This window comes from Melanaphis sacchari, unplaced genomic scaffold, assembly GCF_002803265.2.
Source record: "Melanaphis sacchari strain LSU unplaced genomic scaffold, SCAv2.0 Contig78_pilon_pilon, whole genome shotgun sequence".
Classification (NCBI taxonomy): Eukaryota; Metazoa; Arthropoda; class Insecta; order Hemiptera; family Aphididae; genus Melanaphis; species Melanaphis sacchari.
Genome location: NW_020271554.1, coordinates 277,322 through 293,679, shown reverse-complemented (window position 1 = coordinate 293,679; position 16,358 = coordinate 277,322). Strand labels below are relative to the sequence as shown.

Below are 16,358 nucleotides of genomic sequence, written 5' to 3'. Positions count from 1 at the left end.
ATTCAGAACTTTTTTTACTATAATTTTTTCACAAATAAATAATTAGTATAAAATTATACTAGTAAATACAAAATCAAATATCACGAACTATCAGATTTGATAAAATACATTTTACAAGCAAAATTACAGTAATTATTATGTTTATTATTTTATATAAAACCATATTATCTATAAAATTAAAAATTAAAAACACAAAAAATAAAATAATATTAATACATTTATCAGTAAATGTAAAATGTATTCATGTTTATCTACTATCTACTAAGTATAGATATGTACTCAATAAAATATTTTACAGATTACTTTAAAACGAATGTGTAAATATCAGCATACTTAGTTCCTGGTTTTAAGAGTTTTTTGATTATTAATTTATATATATATATATATATATATATATGCGGAGAGTATAAAACTCCATTTAGAACATAGGTATAACTATTTAAAATAGCACTGTGTGATATAATAAAATATATAATTTATAATAAAAAATATACAAAACAAAATAAAATATAAAATTATTAATATATATTATTTTAGGTTACACGCAGTTTTAATATCATCAAAGTTACAATTATATATATATATATATATTAAGATATTAATATATTTTCTGAAATACATTTAACTAGATTGGTATGTGTTTTATTATTAGATAAAAGTTTCTTAGGAAATATATTTGCAATGCTAAAGTTTGCCAAGTTAATTGACTATTTTTAAGCGTCATAATGTAACATTCAAAGCATATCACACGATTGTTAATCTTAAATTAAAAGTGTAGAATAATATAAATTTGTATATTTTTCAAAATTCTAACTTTTTTTTTCAAAATGTTGTAAATAATATACTTTTGGCCTATACCTGCGAACGATGTCGAATCGGTGTAATTATTTTGATATTTTATTAGCAAAAAAAACACGTCTAAGCAAATTTGTTTGATTTTAAACGTATGGACAGGTCGAATCTAATATATATATATAATTATGTTACATTTTAATTGTGTGAATAATAATTATTGATTTGTAAAAATTCTCTCATTAGTATTTTATCTTCTTCTTCCCAAGCCCGCCGAAACGCCATTTGAATTTATACCGATGGCTGTTCTAATAATGACTTACAATTTTTAGTTTTATAAATTTGTTCTCATATATTTGACAATTATTATAAATTAAATTAATTTTTACTATACGTATACGCTAGGTTATAGTTGCTTATAGTTTACGCTGACATTGAAATAATCCTCAATTTACTTATTTTAAGTTTTTAAAATTTTTAAATTTACATTAAGCATAAATATTAATGACATTACTGACATTACACTATAGAATTGACTATTAACAATATTACAATATTATAAATGCAATAAATTATTAAAATAAACACTAGTTTGTTGCTTAGAAAAAATATTAAATAATTTATATAGTGTATATTATTTTTAAGTCACAACAAGACTTTAATAAATAAATTATTGAATATATATTTGTGTATTTGTATTAATTGTTTTATATTTATGTATAAATATTAAAAATAAACATAATATTATATAACTATTGAACTATTTTATGGACTCGTATACTCTACAGTCTACAAATATATATTTAATATTATATATAATTTATATGTATAGTAATAAAGATAATACAGGAATACACAATATATTAAACATATATGTGATTGGTAAATATAGGTGTAGTAAGTATTTACTTATTAATATTATATTTAAAACGTAATTATATGATATTTTTTTAATAGATTTTGAATGGAATCCACAAACGTGATAGACTTAATTATCTAATTAATTTACAATGATTTCCTGAGATATATTATGTAAACAAGAAAGTGAATTTAAGTGAAATAGGGTTATATAACATTTATAAAGTATCATTCCACTCATCTAAACTTCAAATGTTAAAAATAAAAAAATAAAAGTTATTCGTGCAGTATAAATAGATTCAATATCTATATATAAATATCTTTAAAAAAGTATTTTCTTTCAGATTATAGAATTAAAAATATAGATTATCATTATAAAATTAAAATTTAATATATAGCCATAAAATTCCTAATAGTATATATTTTATCAAAAATTAAAAACTTTATTTTTCGCATTTAAAATTTGTGAAATTTCCCGTTTAAATGTTACGTACCTACTGCTCGATTATTATACCACTCGCACCTACTAAAAGTGTACGAATATGTGACCTTGAGAATTTAAGTTAAACCTTCCTAAAACAGTAATCTGCTTGACATATAATATACGGCAAACTGGTACCCACTTGCTCACGTTTTTTAATCGGTATATGACCAACTTATGAAGAACTTTCCATTCAATTCATAAATTTAGATTTAGTATTATTTAGAAAAAAATTACTTGCTATACTATACTTAAGTTCTATTATTATAAACATTTTTTTTTTTCTAGTATTTCGTTATGTGTTAAAGGTTATTTATTATTTTTATAAATTAAAGTGCTGCAATGCCAAATGATGTCTGCAATAATATGATACGGTACGCCGATATTCGGCGACCTACTTTTATAAATAAATTATAATGCCAATTTATGATATCAGGTAGGACGTTTAATATTTTAATATCATAAATCGATTAACATAATTTAACAATGTGTGGAGGGTAAGTTTAATCCGGACCGCGCAAGACGCAACTGGCTTAAATAAGCCGAACCGCGACGGACGGTGTCAAACCTGTAGAGCGACGACTTTGATACAATATGTGGGACACTTACTATAGAACTATATATAACATGGATGAGTCCGCAATACCTTTCCGAAGTCTTATGTAAGTCGTGGTCAAGTCGAGCGGTTCGGAGCGATCGCTTGAACAGGCGCGCCGGGTGGATACGAGACTTTGTTCATATAGTCCTAAGAAGGACTTTTTTATAGTCAATCGCGATGGTAGATCGATTGTCGATCAGACGAGAGACACTGCGTGACCGGTGACAACCGCGTGTAAAGCCGCTGGCAGTCGGCCGCCCGTTGTTGCCAGAGGTGCGTCAGCAGTAGTTGATGAATTTTATCAACTAAACGGCGTCCTTCTTGTCGCTTCGTTCTGGCCGTTACTTCGCCGGTTTCGATGGTTGTTCCTTCCGTACGCTTACCGCTGGAATCGTTTTTCAAAGTGTTGGCTTTGGAAACTCGCTGCCTCGTATTCACAAGTGTCATTGCAGCGTATGTACCATTGAGTATCTTCGTTTCCGGTCGTTGAAAGTTGAGATTATGTTTCACTTTTCAAGTCGGAGAGTGGATATTCTCTTATACCAATTTTTCATCGCCAGCTACCTACAAAACTATAGTAATTAATGCCTCAATCATTTCAATTTATAAGTTATGAATTACCTGTACCTAACGGCGGCGGACGAAGGACGAGGGATGAGGACGAAGCATCGGAATGCATTGGCGTCACCGGCGTTTGGGCCTGTTGACGTTGACCCGATTGCCGTTGATCAGCGCGATCGGTGTTCCGGCGGCAAGTGCGGCATCAACGCCCTCGGGCCCACCGAATGACACAAAGCCGTAGTTTAACTCCGGGTCCGGTCGAAGCCGCTTTTGATGCGGACACTCAACACCGTCCCAAATCGAGCAAACGTCTGGGACAAGTCCTCAGCCGTCGCGGACGCCGCAGGCCCGGATTGAGCCGGCGGGCTACCGGGCAAAACCCGGTGGGCCGTTAGAAATTCGAAAGATTTGGGCCGGTTTGATGATATATTGAGTCAGTGGAAATATCTTATCCATAGTTTATTTTACATCAAAAGACAAAAATGTGATGCTAAAATGTAAGTATGTAATCTATGACAAAAATCGTTATTTTGATATAATGACAGCCACATATAGTAGTGCTTGTATTTACATTGAGGGTCTATAAATTAAATATTTTTATGTACTAATAAAGTTTGATAGGTCAAGAAAAAAATTGTTTAGGAACTCGGGCCGGTCTAGGCGGACAGCCCGGTAAGTAATTTCCTCCCAATCCGGCGCTGGTGGACGGTAACGTGTGTGCCCGACGAAAAGCCGATGGCCGTCGAACGGCTTTTCGGGCGGTCGGTTGACGGTGGTCGGAGGTCAGTCCGCGGCTGCGGGCGGTCGGTTGACGGTGGTCGGAGGTCGGCGGCGACGCGGCCGGTCGTGGCGCCGGGGCAGTCCGCGGATGGCGGCCGTCGCGCGACACGCGCGTGCTGCACGGTGGACGCCCCGCGCGCATCTACACGTGCCGTTCGGTGGTCGCCGTCACCGAAAACTGGCCGGGCGCACACCGAACGGCATGAATTTATTGGACGACCACGGGTTGACCGTCGCCGTGGCCGTCCCCGACGTTAGGTTTGAATAGCTCGCGTAACCGTGGCCGGCCTGCGACCACGGTTCGCGAACCGTACCCGTTCGCCGGCGAGTGTTGAGCGTCCTCCGAGTAGTTGGTTCCCAAACGTCTTCCGGGCCGTTATAGAATGTCGTATAGTAGCGTCCGACCACTCCGTGGCCGACGACAATGGCGTCGTGCTCGTCGCTATATAACTCGCCACTGTCGCCGCTACCGTCCACCTCTTCCGCTTGACACGGTTTATCTATTCCTGGATGTGTGAGTCACGCATTCTTATTAATAAAAATGAAAAAAAAAACCTAACCAGTCGTAAAAAACATAATTCTTCTAGTGTAATTTTTTAAAGTATACCTATTCAACTAATTTTAAGTGCGTATGCCCATAAATTTATTTACCGATAATAATACACTTGCACTGCTAATGGCCATAGTTGCCAAAGCGTTATTAAAAAAAAATTGCAATACAATGTTAAAGATGTAATAGTGATCAAGATTTTTAGACCCGATTCTTAACCCATTATCATTCACCGTGGAAGAAATAAAAAAATTTTATTTTATCTCAGAATAAGTATATCGTTATATTTAGAGAGGCATAAGCCCTATTGGTTTTCAACAACAAAATAACGTTATATGCAAAAACGTTTACTTAAAATAATAATTATAAATTACAATATAATAACTACAGTTAAAAAATTAATGTAAAACGCATACTCGACATGCCTAGTAACAGCTAAAGCTATTTTTGATGTTATTCATTAAATGAATTCTGGCTTTTTAAATATAGCCATATTTTCAAATTTATGATACATTAATTATTGTTTTATAAAGCTTTTAAATTCAATTACAATACAGCACAATAGTATTTAATGTCCCTCCTAATGGTTACACTGTAAATATATTTATCGGTCGGTTCGATAGTTTTTCAGTTTACCGAGAATTAAAAAAATAAACGCTGTCTCTCTTCATGATATATTAGTCTATAGTTATATAAATTCTATGAACGTGGAATTGAACGTCTTCTAGGTCATAGGAATATATTTAAATACAGATAATGTACATTCTATGTAATATTCAATCATTAGAATTACATTAAACACAATATTATGGCCTTGTTATTCGTGTATGCACAACTGATGCGTTGTGTATTCAGAACACAATTATATGGTCGGTACCATTTGAGTACCTACTTCCTCAAAATATGACAACTTAACCTGAATTGTACTGCATTAAAATCATTTTGATGAAAAATACTTTTTTTCTATCGGAATTTTCCATATTTTGTGTTGCAAATAAGAAGAAAGAATATATAGGCGACAGAAGGATTATATGTCAGTGGCTTTTGTTGGTATAAAGTAGTTGCAAGGGTAAAATATCCATTGTTTCTCTATTAAACCAGCTTAGTGGCACACAATAATTATATTAACTTAAAAAAATATAATATGTCATAATGTTACAGGTAAACAAAAGATTCTAGAGAAACGACAAAAAGGTTGAGCACCTTATTTATTACAATGTACATTTTTTTGTATTTGGTTTAAAAACTGCTTGCACGTGTACCTAACAACAGTAACAACCTAACTTGTTACGAGGACGTGACATTTACAGATATACGTAATATTATTAACAACGTTAGATAGATACTTCTCGGGAAGAGGAGAAACAACTTTTTTATATTTTGTTATTTTTTTTTCATAAAATTCATAACCGAGTATGTGTATTGTGTATTATACTTACGTTATTATTGAGTTCATATAAATTATTATCATGAAAATTAGGTAACAGTTATAATCTCAAATAACATAGGTTTGCTGTTTATATTATTATAAAACATTATAATATACAATATTTTTCAATACACAAAATATATTATGTTAAAAAATAAACATATCTTAACTGTATCCTAGAGAAAAATAGACCACCACTTAAATTATGAATTTATAATAATTATAGAAACATTTTATAAATATATCAATTTAATATGGTATAAATTTTAATACAGTATATTATTATAACCTAACCTATATAATTGATAACTTTTGATCAGAGAGATTAGATTTCGTAACTTACGCCTATGTTGCATTGGGTATAATGTAAATATATAAATATAATTATTACATAATTATGAAACTAAAACTATAATGAAATAAATCTATGTTTATCAATGTTTGCGTATCGCGATGTAAAATAATGTATAATTTATATTCACGATTTTAATTTTAAGTTGCATTGTTGTACTTTGGATTGTAAACAAATGCAATGGTTTCAAACGCTAATTATTGAAATTAAGAAATATTAAACAATATGCATGTAAATGTAGGTACTCAATTACTGTATTTACGTAAAAGCCACGATGAACATGCCAGTTATTAACTATTCAGAATTAAAATTCATATAGAAGTGTAAGACAGTAATGTATTATATTATTTAATTTAGTAAATGTCTTAAAATATGCATAAATCTTTGTTCAAACACAATATGGTTATTACGACTAGTAAAACGAAACCTAACAAGGTCGTTTTTGAGAAAAGAAGATTTTTGTCTCTTGAGATACCATAATCCTGATTCAGTGCTTCCTTAATAAATACTAAATTGGCTGTTCAACATGCCACATTTGTGGGATTGATTTACACTCATTCGAAAAAATCTGTCTCGAAAAGTGTGAAAACCTTCGTCCAGTGGAAAACCTTGACGTGTATTTACTATTATTTCTTATTATTTTTTTTTTATATTATGTTACGGTTTTACGGGTAACGATAGAATTTGAATGATGTTGAGTATCTGATAATGTCAGCTTTACACTCACGCCCTTAAACCAATGTATTTTTTATTATGTCGTTAATGTTATATGAATGGCAGTCGTTTACAATTTTAAAAACGCACGATTTCCACTCGCTCCAGCTCTAATTTATTAGCTTCAGCTAATAATATACTAAGACTTAATGTGTATCGTTATGAACGTCTCAATCATAGTCAATCATTCGATAAAATGTACAAAGGTTTTTTTAGCATTTTATAAGGTAATTAGGAATAACAGAAATATTTTTACGACTTTTATTCGATCGGAATTGCAATAGGTACAACCAAAGTGCAAAACACACGCTAGATTGCTGTATTTCGGTTTATCGTATATTTCCAGCAAATCTAGTAATTCAATAACACGTTATATCGGTACTCTTGTATTTTAATAAAATTAGACTTTTTTTTGAAATAGTTCACATCATGTTTGTGTATCGCGGCCGTGTAAAATAATGTATAATTTATAATCACGATTTTAATTTTAAGTTATATTGTTGTACTTTCGATTGTAAGCAAATGCGATAGTTTCAAACGTTAATACCTATAGTAAAGGTATTGAGCGTTGTGGAATATGGGCGGGGTGCTAATAAGTGGAATAAAAACATAACATTTTAACGACATTGTCCGTGAGGCGCGTGCCACACGAGCGATGCTATTTCCGTTTAACGTCGTCGGACGTTCAATAAACGCAAATTATCGCAGTGTTCGACGATGTTCGAGACGTTTAATGTTTTTTTTTTTTTTTTAAACTCTGGCCAATAACGCGTTCAGAGACCGTAACCTCGGAAATTTTATCCGCGACACATATTTTTGTATGACGTTATCGCCTCAGCGGTCGTCTTTTCGCACGAAGAGTCGTCGGTTGCAGTGCGCTTCGCAGGGGCACGGAAAATTGATGTGACAATAATACGTATACAAAACAGTATAATTTGTTCGAGTCGCGCGACACGGCCGAGCGCACTTCGTCGTCGTCGTCACCGTTCCCACTCCGACCGAAAAACGAGTCTTGTCTCTCGCACGGCCGCGCCGCAATAAGAGTTTGAAGTGGAGTGTTTCGCTGCAGTTACGCGTACGTCATTGATAATAATATTGTACACCGTCCGTTCTCGTTCGGCCGTACGCACTGCGCGCAAAAACCCACACGTTTTCGCATCCGGAAATCAGGCGAATCTCTCTCGTACTTGGACGTTTTGATATTAAATCGCTTCACGTCATCGCGACACATCCCGTCCAAAAGCTCGTGACCCGACGAATAGTACGCCGTCACAATCATTATTATCGTATCATATACTGTCGTGTTGAAATCTGTTTCAGTGCAGTGCAATCCGTCCGATCAGCGAATAGTGTATCGCGATTGCAGTTTTTACCTCCCACTAACTATATATATATATATATATATGCGTGTGTGTGTTTGTGTGTGTTATTTGGTCACACGTCAGTAAAATACGTGGCGGTCGAATAGCGACCGGACACACCTGCACCCGCACTGCAAACACATCCGATCGTGACGACATGGGCATCGCGACAGCAGCGACCGTCGTTCGGTCCTGGCGACGCCGTTGACACATCGCCCGTGTCACGTCCGCGGGTTGCTACGCATTCACACCGGAAATACGCGCCGACCTGCACTGCACACGTAGATCGCGGATCAAAACCCCGCAAGTGGAGGATTTTTCTCCGTTTCCCGCTCGGTGCATCAAAGTCCACCTACGGGCATGTGCATACCGACCGCCGCCGTGCAGTGCTACTCGGTCGCCGCGATCTTCGCGGTGACCGGAGTGGCGGCCGTCAGCCGACATCCGGTGACCGTAGTCGTGTCGTTCGACGGTTTCCGGCCCGATTACATCCAACCGGACGCGACGCCGACAATGGCTCGGTTCCGGGACGCTTCCGCCGCGCCGCCGTACATGCGCAGCGCGTTCCCCACGAAGACGTTCGTCAACCATTTCACCATGGCCACCGGAATGCACCCCGAGACGCACGGCGTGCTCGACAATTACATGTTCGACCGGCACAACAAGACAATGCACTACACGTACGAGCAGTTCCACTACGACGATTCGCTGGTGCCTATCTGGGTAAGGTCTAACCGCCCACGCTACATAATTACCTATATAACAATCACTACCTAGGGTTTTCCACCCCTTCGATCGCAAACTCCCCTGAAGGATTTACGCCTCTTCGCATCTGAGAATGTGATGATATTTTTGATTTTAAATATTTAAAAATATAAATACACATTTCTTCGTGATGGTAATTATCTTCAAGATTTTTATCTTTTTTTTTCTCCGACATTGCTTTACATAGAACTTTTAGACGCTCTGTTATTTAGTCGCTTTTGTTTTCTTCGTCTGATAACTTGTTTATTATACCCTCTTTTCTACTCATATTGTTCATATTCTGTTTAATATACCTAAATTATAATAACAATGGAAATTAAATGTTTTAGATAAAATTAACTTCATATTTATTACACAAAATGTACAGATTCATTGAAATTGCATCATCACGATTCTTAAAAAACACATACATTTTTTAAATAATTATATAATATTTACGATTTCTTGTCCCCGATACTTAATGTGCTTAGCCCATATTCTTTAACTGATCTGATCATACTGTGATTATTAGATTCATTAAAAGGTTATTGAATAGCAATGTCAGATCATCTTCAATTGTTTATTTAATTTGTTATAAAGACCTGATGTTCAATCCAATCCACTCCTCTTTTTAACGTTATTCATGCTACCATTAATTACTTGGTAAACGAGCCTATAATTAATATCAACGGACCATAATTTCACATTTTATTGATATCTAATTTGTGTGTACTTTCCTTTCTTATTTCTGAATTATTGTTGCTATTTCAAACTTAATAATATAATAATAAACAGTAAATTCGTATTATATCTATGTAAAAAAGGATTCAGCCCGTAAACATCAACAAAAGTCTTTTTTATTTATAATAGAAAGATACATTTTTTTACGGCATAGGTAATAGTTGTATGATCCTATCATCGCAAAATCAGTCGTGGTACTATATTTTTTATATTAAGTAAATACAAGCTTTTCCTTTTCTTAAATAAAAATAGATAAAAATTGTTATTAATTAATTGTTATTAATTAATTTATTTATTTATTTATTGTTATAGATAAAAATTGTTTTTCTTTAGGCCTAAATATCAATAAAATTCAATTTTCCATCAAAGATTACCTTAAAAGTTAAAAACTGAAGAATTTATACAGTTTCAAAAGATAAAAAAAAATACAATAATAAAACACACACAAACGTCATTTTAAAACCGATTATATATTATATATTATACGTTTATTATTACATTAGGAATTTAAAACATATACGTTGTTCTATAACATGGGTTCCCAACCTATGGTCCACGAGTCACTGGTAGTCAGCGAGACATTATGAGGGAGTCCGCGAGCCATACTTACAAAATTTAAAAATATTTTAAATATTTAATTTTATTTTGCATTAAATTCTTAATTATTTTAAAATTAAATAAAAAAATATCAATTATAAACATTGTTAAAAGTCTGTTACAAGAATTTTCATTGTTTTTTATTTATTCATAATTTAAACTCTAAAATGTGAGAAAAAAAATTGATTCTTATTTATAAGAAAAATATAAGATATCAATTTTAGGTGGTTCGTATGACATATCGAAAGTTCTCCAAGTGATCCGTTGTATTAAAAAGGTTGAAAACCACTGTTCTATAATGACTATATTTTACTAATTTATTATAGACCTTGAAATCCATTATACTTTGTTTTACCCATATTTTAGTATATATTAAAAAACTATCATTTCCAATGAAAAATCTAGATATAAATTAAAATCAGAAAATATTTCAATGTATGTAAAACAAATATTATAATATAATTTGAAATTCTAAAATAATAATTATATAATATAGTGTATATACATTTGCATAAATTTGCATAAATCTATTATTTTTGAGTACTTACTTACTGGTATGTATTTCATTATTAATAATTATATTTTGTATAAAAACTATTCTTGTTAAAGAGGATCTCAACATATTATAATTATTGTAAAAAGTAATAAACAAAAAGTTTTAAAGAAAAAAAATTGAATACCTATATAAATTAAAAAATTACATACTATACAATTTTAATTCAATTTTTAAACTTTAAAAGGAGACCTGAAAATGATCTAATATTATTAAAGTGAATGAATTAATATGAATCTATGTGATATGAATATTTTTATTTTCATAATTGATGTAAATAACTAATTAACAATTAATAACTTATCTATACCTAGGTTTTCTAATTTTTGCTTTGACAAGTAATTAAAATCAAATTATACCTAAGCTACTATTCATTAATATACAATAGGTTTTTATTTTTGAGTTATAGGAAAAATATTGCATAATCAATTCTTGAACGATAATTTGTATTATTATTGTTATAGTTGTTGCAGCTTTGGTTTTTTAAAATTATTTTTAAATGGAAAAAAAAATTGTTACATTTGCATAGAAGATTAAGATTATTGTAAGCTTAACGATAGAAATAATTTTATAGTTTGTTTTCATATTGTATTTTTTTAAACAACCAAACAACCCACAACAAAAGTAATTAAGTATATATATATATATTTGTGAAGTCGGGAAAGGAGTGCCCTGACCTCGAAAACGTCTGACTCGATTTGGTCCGTAAGTAGATGGTAAGGGAACTTATTTTATATCAAGAACTACCACACAATTTACTCTAACCAAGATTTGCGAAATAGTTCTAAATACCTACACTAATATATGATTTTATCCACACAGTATAGTAATGTTTTTTTACATATTTACGTTGAACTTTATACAAATTAATATTTATTAAATTAGAATACACGTCTACAACACTGATATATTTTTATTGATAATTTAAATTATCTAATTAATTAATTAATCTTAAACATTGACCCAATGTCACAAACTAAAAACCTGTTGAAACAATCAGCTACCCTGATTAAATATATTAATATACTATATAAATTATGCATTTTATAATTATGTATATTTTTTTGTTTGTAATATATTCAATTTATATAAATATTATTATAGAGTAATATCCTTAGTAGGTACATAAAGTTTAATAACTTAGAAACTACCTACTGGTTAAAAATTCGATTTAGATGTATCGACATTTTCAACAAAATCCCCTGCTTAAAAAGTTAATAACTTAAAGTAAAGTAGGATGGTTTTAATTGAAAAAATAAGTTTGTCTCCTCACAAGATATTTAAAATTATGATACGTAAAAATGTAAGTTTGTATTTAAAACTTTTAATTATACATAGTATCTACTCGTATAATCTATATAATATAACTTTATATAGAAAGGTATTATGGGATTTGGAAAGTAAATTATCCCACTGCTATTACATTAATATTTTATTCAACTCTGCTAAAATTTAGTTAGTCCTAAATTGGCACTCTTTTAGAAAAAAATCACGCTGCCCCTACTGAAAATAGTAGACTTTATTGTGTTCATTATTTTAAATAATTTTTAACGGTCGCTATATAGGTACAATATATTATTTACAGCTAAAATTAAAATTCTTACAACCATCATTCAATAATATTATGAACTTAAATATAAATGATCAATAAAATATATAATATTTATTACATTTTAACAGGGATTGAACATTTTATATATCCGTAATATGTGTATTATAAAATTAAAATTATAAGTACAACTATTAATAATAATTGTACTTGATAATTATTCAACCAAATCTATATTATAGTTGCTGTTAACCGATGATATTATTTTCCTTTATAATAGACATTATAAATTGAACTTTTATGGTTTTATGAGAAAAATTAATTGATTATCAGTCTATAGAAATTATTATCTAATTCTAATTAAGTGTAAATAGTTTAAACGGTTTGTTGACCAATTAATTTTAGTAAAAATCAAAAAATCCATTATCTAGATTAAGTTTACACGTAAGAAGAATAGTTAAATTATCATTGCGAGTATAAATACACTAATATTTAAGTTCAAAAAATAAAAAAAAAAAAATTATTGTCTAGATAGATTATTCGATTTTTAACGTTAAGCTATTGTTCAAAACATAATCATTATTTTAATTTTTATATATACCTATAGTTTTATTTTTCATTTCATGTCTGATGAGATAACTTGATTACAGATGCAAAACGAATATAATGGCGAAGGACGGCATAGCGGTGTTATGATGTGGCCCGGATCCGAATTTCCATATCAAAGCAAAAATCCAACTTACACTGAAGTATACAACAAGTAATAATACAATTAAGTCCTGACAGCAGAATCAATAAAGTTTTACCACAACTTTTTTTTTTGTAATCTTATATTGAAAGCGTATAGATATTTTGCATTACATAAATTAAAAAAAAAAAACTATTCAATTTATAGTAAATATTCATAAAAATGAACGAACAAATTTCAATTATATTTCATATTTTTTTTTTTTATTTATTCAAAAAATAATAAAATATATTATCTACTTTTCAGTTTAATAAAAAAAAAAAAATGTTTAGTAACAATGCTCAAATTTAATGTTAATATGCATATTCCATATAATAATGTATTCAATAAAACACATCAAACTTACTATTTTACTGAAAAAATGTGATAAAAAAATTATTTTTTACTGTTTTGACATTTATAAAAGAGAAAGAAAGTATAAAAAAAAGAACATAAAAATTTAGCGCTCGTGTTTCAAATGTCTTCTTATTACATACTCTACTCACTCCTAACCGATTAATTATTTCCAATGATGTAAACTATAAAGGATACTTATTCTACATTATTAATACAAAACAAACAAAAATTGTTCTTATTGTTTAGTTCAATACATTGGAATACCCGAATAGATACTATTATGTCATGGATCGAAGATGAAAATCGACCGGCTAATCTTGTGTTTGCATATTTTGAAGAACCAGATAGAACTGGTCATAAAAAAGGAGTCAGCTCACAAGAAATCAAAAATCAAATCGCTAGAGTAGAGAACACAGTCAAGTATATTTATGATTACACTAGATTATATAATATATATTAATATTTAATACGTACATACTAAAGAAAAAAAATTTCAATGATCATTTGAAATAGCAAATGGGCATTTAATAGTTAAAATTAAAATTAATTAATGACAAATTACAATTTTTTTCAATCAAATAATATTAAATCTTTTCTTTTTCAATAAGATAAGTTAGTATTTTTCTGTAACTTATATTTTTTAGAGTAAGATACATTGTTAGTTATGAATGTTATACCAGCTTAACGTTCTTGAATAACTAATTCAAGTTATTTTTTTCATTTACTTGTCCACCTATGCTAAACTTGTTAAGAATATATCAAAAATATTTTTTAAATAATTATTTTGTTCTGTTTAATACACATAGATACATGCTGGAACAAATAAATTATAAAAAATTAGAAAAGGAAATAAACCTCATAATTCTTAGTGACCACGGAATGGACACAGTTACATATGATAGAATTATATTTTTAGATAATTACGTATCCAATATGACCTACAAATCCATTATTACAGGTCCCAATGCATTTATACTACCAAATATGGGTAAATAGTTTAGAACAATAAACATCTCGTCTCATACATTACAATATCAGAGACACTAAACATTATTTTCAGGAAAATTTGACGAAGTTTTTACAAATCTTTCAAACGGAGCCAATATATCAAATACATTTTATGTATTTAAAAAATATCAATTACCAGACCGTTGGCATATGAAGAATAATCCTAGATTGAACGGAATTATTTATTTGTTGGCAAAACCCGGTTACGCGTTTTGGTACAGTTTTTATCAAACAATTTTGGATCAAACAAGTTAGTTAACATCAAACAATTTCACAAAAATTGAAAAATCAATGCTCATTCCTATATAATTTGTATATAATATATACCTATTATTATTGTAGTATGAATAACTGAAGTATTCATCTACAATATTATTCTTTTGTATACTATATTACTATCCATAGTATAATAAGTTAATTAGTTAATGTGTTTTTACACTTTATTTATTTGTTTGTAAACATTATTGCTTTATCTTAGATGACTAAATGGTAAAGCCATTTTACCGGCGTTAATAACATCACTAAGTCGATTATCTAGTACCGTTATTATACACTTGTGGTATATCCATGTATTCCTAACATTTTTTAATATTTTTTTCATCTGTTTTACAGCCAAGGAAATGTTCAAAGTTGGGACCCACGGGTACGACAACGACGACCCTCAAATGCGCGCACTTTTCATAGGTTCAGGACCGATGTTTAAGAGAAACTTCACCGCACTGCCATTTGACAATGTGGACCTGTACCCGCTGATCAGCCACCTGTTGGCCTTAAAGCAGCCAACTAATGACACTCCGCACGTGAACGGGACGATAGCCGGCGTCGAACAGCTTTTAGTGTCGCCCAAGTCGTCAAGTGCCGACACGTTGTCGCCGCACATTCTACCTACCATAATAGCAACAGTAATTGATACTATGGTAAGGTTACCTAACCTAACCTTACCGTAATCAAATATCCGGTCCGGTCGCTTGATATATAATAATATAGGTACGACAAATTATAGTCTGGTTTGTTATTGTATTCGACGTAATCACTTACTTATGTTTGTGTACACAAAAAGGTTTTAACCGTTTACTTGTAAAAGTATATCCATCAATAAGGTATATTCATGTTATTATAAATAATTATTTTTGTGGTTTTTTAGTGTAGCATCGTCAAAAAATCTATTGAATCCTCAGTGAAATTATTGAAGACGGATTTTTTGTAAATTTATTATTTTAATCGTTAAGTATATAGATGTTTCATTTTAGTTGTTGAATACAATAATGCTAAATAATATTGAGTGATTTATATTTTATATAATACGTACATTTTAATTTTTGTGCTGTTTCTTTACAAATATAATTTTTACAATATTTGGATACTTTGATTTATTTCTATAAATAGGTAACTAAATGTGAAGATAATAAGTTTTAACTGTGAAACTACAATGGTACACGGAAGTATGATATAATTTTCACAACAACGGTAACAATATAGAACTTGTTTTACTAACCTTTGTTGCTGCAAGTTACTTTGAATCGATATTCTAAATATTTTGTTTACAATTTTAAACTTACATCTAGTCATAAAATTTATGAAATTTGCCTATATTAAGCCCCTTAAA

The 16,358-nt window shown here is 30.6% G+C and overlaps 1 protein-coding gene across 3 annotated transcripts; it reads left to right on the top strand.

The window, feature by feature from the left end:
* The first annotated feature begins 7,897 nt into the window (after positions 1 to 7,897).
* LOC112601430 (ectonucleotide pyrophosphatase/phosphodiesterase family member 5-like) lies at positions 7,898 to 16,068 on the top strand. 3 transcript variants are annotated; one of them, XM_025349068.1, is made up of 7 exons: positions 7,898 to 9,199; positions 13,311 to 13,420; positions 13,991 to 14,164; positions 14,551 to 14,732; positions 14,805 to 15,002; positions 15,365 to 15,739; positions 15,897 to 16,068. In XM_025349068.1, the coding sequence occupies exons 1-6, from the start codon at positions 8,837 to 8,839 to the stop codon at positions 15,697 to 15,699; spliced, it is 1,362 nt and encodes a 453-aa protein (XP_025204853.1). In that variant the 5' UTR covers positions 7,898 to 8,836; the 3' UTR covers positions 15,700 to 15,739; positions 15,897 to 16,068. The 3 variants fall into 3 exon arrangements, with proteins under 3 accessions (XP_025204853.1, XP_025204852.1, XP_025204851.1); XM_025349067.1 differs by having other exon boundaries at positions 8,837 to 9,199; positions 15,902 to 16,068; XM_025349066.1 differs by lacking the exon at positions 15,897 to 16,068 and having other exon boundaries at positions 8,837 to 9,199; positions 15,365 to 15,888.
* Positions 16,069 to 16,358: the final 290 nt, after the last annotated feature.

Bases quoted from the DNA above. Each gene is read 5' to 3' on its own strand.
- LOC112601430 (XM_025349068.1), top strand. From the start codon at position 8,837: ATGTGCATACCGACCGCCGCCGTGCAGTGCTACTCGGTCGCCGCGATC. The intron at 13,421-13,990 runs GTAATAATACAA...CTTATTGTTTAG, and splicing joins TACACTGAAGTATACAACAA to TTCAATACATTGGAATACCC. The intron at 14,733-14,804 runs GTAAATAGTTTA...CATTATTTTCAG, and splicing joins ATTTATACTACCAAATATGG to GAAAATTTGACGAAGTTTTT.